This window comes from Solanum dulcamara, chromosome 6 (assembly GCF_947179165.1).
Source record: "Solanum dulcamara chromosome 6, daSolDulc1.2, whole genome shotgun sequence".
NCBI lineage: Eukaryota > Viridiplantae > Streptophyta > Magnoliopsida > Solanales > Solanaceae > Solanum > Solanum dulcamara.
The window spans coordinates 73,467,340-73,473,339 of NC_077242.1; the positions used below are offsets into that span (position 1 = coordinate 73,467,340).

The 6,000-nt window shown below is 29.1% G+C and overlaps 1 protein-coding gene across 2 annotated transcripts; it reads left to right on the forward strand.

Moving 5' to 3' along the window:
- The first annotated feature begins 4,038 nt into the window (after positions 1 to 4,038).
- On the forward strand, positions 4,039 to 5,468 carry LOC129893041 (uncharacterized). Of its 2 annotated transcripts, none has more exons than XM_055968534.1 (4): positions 4,039 to 4,301; positions 4,409 to 4,493; positions 4,832 to 4,902; positions 5,009 to 5,468. In XM_055968534.1, exons 1-4 carry the CDS (start codon positions 4,221 to 4,223, stop codon positions 5,201 to 5,203), a joined length of 432 nt encoding a protein of 143 aa, XP_055824509.1. In that variant the 5' UTR covers positions 4,039 to 4,220; the 3' UTR covers positions 5,204 to 5,468. The 2 variants fall into 2 exon arrangements, with proteins under 2 accessions (XP_055824509.1, XP_055824508.1); XM_055968533.1 differs by having other exon boundaries at positions 4,058 to 4,301; positions 4,406 to 4,493.
- Positions 5,469 to 6,000: the final 532 nt, after the last annotated feature.

The following is a 6,000-nucleotide window of genomic DNA, read 5'->3' on the forward strand; positions in this document are numbered from 1 at the left end:
AGAACGTTGTTCAGATGCTAAACATCTTTCACCTTTAATTCTGATATTGTGGTGAGAGCTCTTAAATTAAAAAAAAAAAGAAAAAAAAAGAAGAATACATGATATATAAATATGCATTTTAACTTGACTTCAACTGATATTTATGACCTCCAACTTTAAGTGTGCACAAATAGTAATTTAAGCTTGTATAAAATTGAATAAGTAAACACATGCATTCTATGTGACATTCTATATTGTATTATGCAACGAGGGCATATACATAAACCATTCAATTTTTTCAGTTATGAAATTACATTAAATAAATTGTTAATATTGTGGAACGGGAAAAATATATTTGAAAAATAAATGGAGATTAAATATAAATTATTTTATAAAATTAAAAAAAAATATTTAACTCTTTAGCCAATAAAATAAGGTGAAGATTATGGAAGAGTGAATAGAGACAAGATGGGATGGTCGGATGTTTTTCTGTTACCAAAAGAATCAACAGTGCTCATGAGACGTCGGTGTCCACGTGGCCATATATCTTACACGTCACCTTTGTAGGTCCCAGAAAATGACAGCCACGTGGACCGATTCGTCTACCGTGTCAAACTGCCTACACGACAAGGACGTCCACGTCTGCAATTACTCCACCTGTCCCTCAGCTAAACCCCACCCCCACCCCCACCCCTGATGACGTGGCACTACACTATAATTAATTGTTCCAACTGCCACCTAGTCCAATTTGGCCAAGTCCGCATGAATTTCAAGAAATTATAAATTTTTTGAGATAATTTTTTTTTTTTTGAATGTGATTTTAATTTCTTTCTCTCTTTTTAATACCTTCACTTATCATGATTTCATACATATAGAATTAGTCATCTGAAGGTTGATGCATGACATGCATGTTCAGATTATATATATATCTCAGACGACTTTTTGTCATTTTCTTGATACTTGTATATGCTAACAAATGCGGTTGTTTTTGATATTATCTAATCGCACATTTATGGTAATATTTGTATTGTCTCGACGAAACTCATGTTTCAGATACTTTGAATTTTGAAGGACGACATTCACTTTCATACTAGTGGCAGAGATTGACTATGGCGGTATATGAGGAGATAGATGTGTGGGTATATTATGAGAGATATGATTAGAAATTAAGATATAGTTCGGAACAAGGTGGTAGTGGCCCTCATGGTGGAGAAGACGAGGGAAACTAGATTGAGATGGTTAGGGCGTGTGAAGAGGAGATGCATAGATACCCAAGTGAGGCCGAGGAGAGGTAGAGTTATGACGAAGAAGAATTGGAGAGAGGTTATTAGACATGACATGACACACATACAATTTACTGAGGACATGACCTTAGATGAGAGGATATGGAGGTCAAGGGTTAGAATGAAAGGTTAGTATGTAGTTGAGCGTTGTTAGTTTTCCTTGTTAGTATTGTTATTACACTCACATAATATCTTTTTCCTCTTCGATTTTATTATTACTTGTTGTTTCTATTGATTCAATTATTGTATTATGTGTGTTATTACTGTTTTTTTTCATTATGTTCAGCATAACTATTTTACATTTGTGTTTCTTTTCCTTATTTGATTTTGTTTATGCTTTACTTGAGTCAATAGTCTATCGAAAACAATAATATTTCTACCTTCACAAGACATTACTCCTCCCAAACCCCACTTATGTGATTACATTTTAATATGCTTAAAGTCATTCAAGGGCGAAGATTAATTATTAAAGTTTGATGAAGATAAGTACATAGAAGAAAGTAAGAAGTGAAGGATATTTGCAAAATGCAAGTCTAGTCCAATTTATTTAATTTCTTAGGATGACGACCACTTGATATGTTCCTTTCCTTGCAGGTTATTATACACAAAATAATGATGAACCTACCTATATATGCATGATACATGAATGGTCTGATTAGTCCTGGAAAATGGGGAAAAAAAGGAGGCCAAAACAAGAATGATTTGTTACTAATACAAGTTATCTAATTTTATGTCTAGGCAGATGATCCTCTCAAGTCTTGGCACATCATATTAGACTATTGAATGATTGATACTAAACCAGTGCTATCATTAATTAGATATATAGTGACTCAAGTTGGTAGATCCACCCAATTCTTTTTTGTGAATTATTTTCGTTTTAATTTATTTGTCTTGCTTTTTTTTAATTTGTTTTTTTTTTTAAAAAAAGAATATCTCATTTCTTTTTTGACAATTTTTTTATTTTAAAATGACATGTTTAAAATCATAAAATTGAGGGATATTTTGGTACATTCAGCATATTTTTAATTTAAAATCATAAGATTCAAAAGTCTTATTTATTTTTTTAAACTCTATACTAAGTCAAACTCAAACAAACAAATTGAAACAAAGAGAGCACTAGTTTAGTTGCATAATTGTGAAATGACTAATTAAGTTGGCGTTTGACCATAGATTCTTGATCAGATTTTAAAAATTTATCTTCAAATATTTGTTTGATCATGAAATTTGATCAAAAAATCTGATCTTCAAATATTTTTCCAAATAAAATACATACATATCCAAACATAACTTCAAATTTCAAAAATTCAAAATTTTAAATTTTAAATTGCAAAATCTATGACCAAATTAATGAAAGCTAATTCTTGTTGCAAGACGTATCATATGATTCTGTATTTGATATTGTTAATTTTACTCCACCACCCTCGGTCGCATCGTATATATATATATATGATAGTGTCTGATTAAATATTAAATTATAATACAAAAAAAAAAGACTTTTAATACATTATCTAAATGAGCGAACAGATTGAATCGAACCTCTCTACGTCAAGGAGCGTTTGGCTCTTCACAATAGAGGGTCAGGTTGTAATATCGGAAGAATGCACTATTATTAGTTATTGATAAAAAATGTTTTATGTGAAATATATCAAAAATACTCTTTAAATTTTGTGTAGTTAAGAATGTCATGCTTGTCATTTCTGCAATAGAATATCATTCAAGACAAACCAAGAACGTTATAATTAAAAACTTTTTCAATATAGAAAATATCAATCTTTCATATCAAATTAAAGAAAAAGTATTATATAAAATATAACGGAAAGAAAGAAGTATATATATACACTAAAGAAAAGGGAAAACATCGAAAGGTGTAGGGTTTAAGTTATATCTACGTCAATGTAATTTTTTTGTTACACTATCTGATTATTTAAATAATATTTACAGACAAATTTTTTTAAAAAATACTAGCTTTGTAATTTTAAAATAAGACAAATTACTTGTTATAACATATAAAAGTAATCTGATAGTATAATTTTTTTTCCTCAAAAGTAAATAATATAACTTACTTAGAGTTCATTTGGATTGGCTTAAAAAAGTAGATTTTAAGTCAAAAATAAAAAGTCAAACTTAAATTACTTTTAAATCAAAAAATAAAAAGTAGAAAGAGATCTACTTTTAATTTTTAACTTATTTTAAATCATTTAAAACTTATTTTATATTTGCCAAATATTTTCAGAAATCAAAAACTAACTGAAAAATAAATTTGACCAACTTAAAAGTTATTTCAAATGGATTCATAAACTCAAAGGTAATATATGTGTGTGGAAGGTGTTCTAAATTTTCTTGGATTTTGGGTAACCAAGCCAGCAAGCTAGAGAGACAAGCTACCCTTGAAAAAGTGGATATAATTATGGACATATTCTAAAAATAATAATAGTCACTTTTTGCACTTTCTTCCATTTCCAAAGTGTCTACTTGTTAGAAAATTGTTTCTTTTGGGAGTTTACTCTGCAATTTTTTCAAGAAAAATGTACTCTTTTTTTTTTACATGAAGACAATCTTGTCCCCTCATAACAATGACCTCAAAAGCATGTTAAGCTTTATCAAGACCCTCTTATTCATTTTTAGTGCCCACATATCACTAAAGAAACAAAACATAGTAAAATTCAAAGTATATCAATTTAATTCCATGTCCAAAAAAAAAACATTTGTGGTCCCTAGACCATTTGCTAGACCATTTCTCTTTATATATATATAATGAACCAAGAACCCATTTTTGTATATCACTTGCCATTCATATATCTTGAAAGTGGAAGAAGAAACAAAAAGAAGTTAAGCTTAATTCTTCTATTCTTCCCAACTTTTAGAGAATTCCAATTTTGTCAAAGTTCTTTTTGTTCATTCTCTCATATATAACAATTCTAAAAATCTCTTTACCTTTTAGCCTATTTTCTTGAGATAATGAAGCAAGTTCTACTTTCTCTTTTGCTTTTATCCACTTTGGTCCATGAAGCACAAGCTAGGAATATTCCCATGTTAAAGGTGAGAATTATATTAATTCAACTTTTCAATTATACTCATCATGATCTAAAGTTTACTTATTTTGAAATTCAAAGTGCTAAAAGTTTAATAATGGTTATTTTTAGCAGGAAAATGTTTTGAAAGAAAGAAGTGATGATGGATATTCTGGAGAAGTTAATAAACTTTGCAAAGATGACCATTGTTCATCATCAGGTACTACAATGAAGAGAAGACTTACCAAAGTAGCCAAAACAAGTCACCATTGGTTACCAAGTATCCATGAAGATTATTATGGACCTAGAGGACATAGGCCTAGACACCATTAACTTAATACTAGTCTAATTACTTTCTTTTTTTCTCATTTTATTTTCTGTCCCATGTTCACATTTACCCTTCAACGTGACTCGAACCCTCAATATCCGACATTTTTAGCTTGTTAGTAATATTAATGGAATTTGCATCATCAAAATTATGTCTAACTAGTACTCAACTTAATTTAATGTCTCATTTTGGTTTGTTTATTCAAGTGATTATTCTTGTTATGTTTGCAGGAAGAAATAGGAAACTTATGACAAAAACAACCTCTACTTCTAGTCCAATTATCACAACTACTTCAACAAAGGTTGGTTAATTTTCATGACCAAAAAATAAAATTAAAAAAAAGTTTAAAAAATTTTATATTTTATTTTTCAAATTATTTACATAGTTTATTTTATATATATTTACAGAATATCAAGAATGAAGGAAATAAAGCTCATGATACCACCATATTGAAAGGCCAATCACGTAGTGAAACTTTCTCAGTCAATTCATCGCCGGAAACTGGTCACCGGAAAACATCCTCCGATCACCATCCCGACGTGCTAGACCTAGCCGGAATGGATTATTCTCCGGCGAAGAGAAAACCTCCAATTCACAACTAAGAGAATATTGTATGAAGAAGTTATTGGAAAATATTAATAGTTCAAAAAAAATTGTAGTTGAAAAAAACAATATATATTTGTAGCACTTAAATTAGAAAAAGAACCCTTTAATTAGGGGGAAAAAATTACTATATAAGAGTAGTGGAGACAGTATTCAGAAATGATGCCCTTCTTTTAGGGTTAGGAAGATTTTGTCCATATTTTCATATTAATTACTTACTTATATATATTATTAGTTGATGATTGAGTCATAATTACTTTCATGTATGGCTAGTTAAGTAGTCTTATAAAATATTGCCCGCAAAGTGCCAATTATAACAACGTATTAGTACTATATAATTTTAACAAACCTTTTGATTTTTAAAAAATATATCTTTTAACAAATTAATTATCTTGAGCTAACTTTTAACAGAATTCGACCTGTTCTTTAATCTGTATAGTCTTATTGGAGGGAAATATAAGTCCGATAATAATATTATGAAACCAAATTCGTGATCAAAAGATCCATGACTTTAAAATTCCTAGGCATAGGTAGATCCACTTATTTTTTGAGATGACAAAGCTCCCAACTATATATCCTAGAAGATGAGATATATATTTTTTAGAATTAAATGAAAGTAATTCTAGATCAAAATATTAGGAATCAAAATAAAAAAAAATAGTTTCTTTGAAATTTAACTCTTTTTTTTATACGTGGAACACACTTAAAATTAAGTTTTTTTTACATAACTCTTTGTGCACCTAACACAATAGAATTCGAAGTTGTAAGCGTACTAGCTAGTTTTATAATGAAGTCA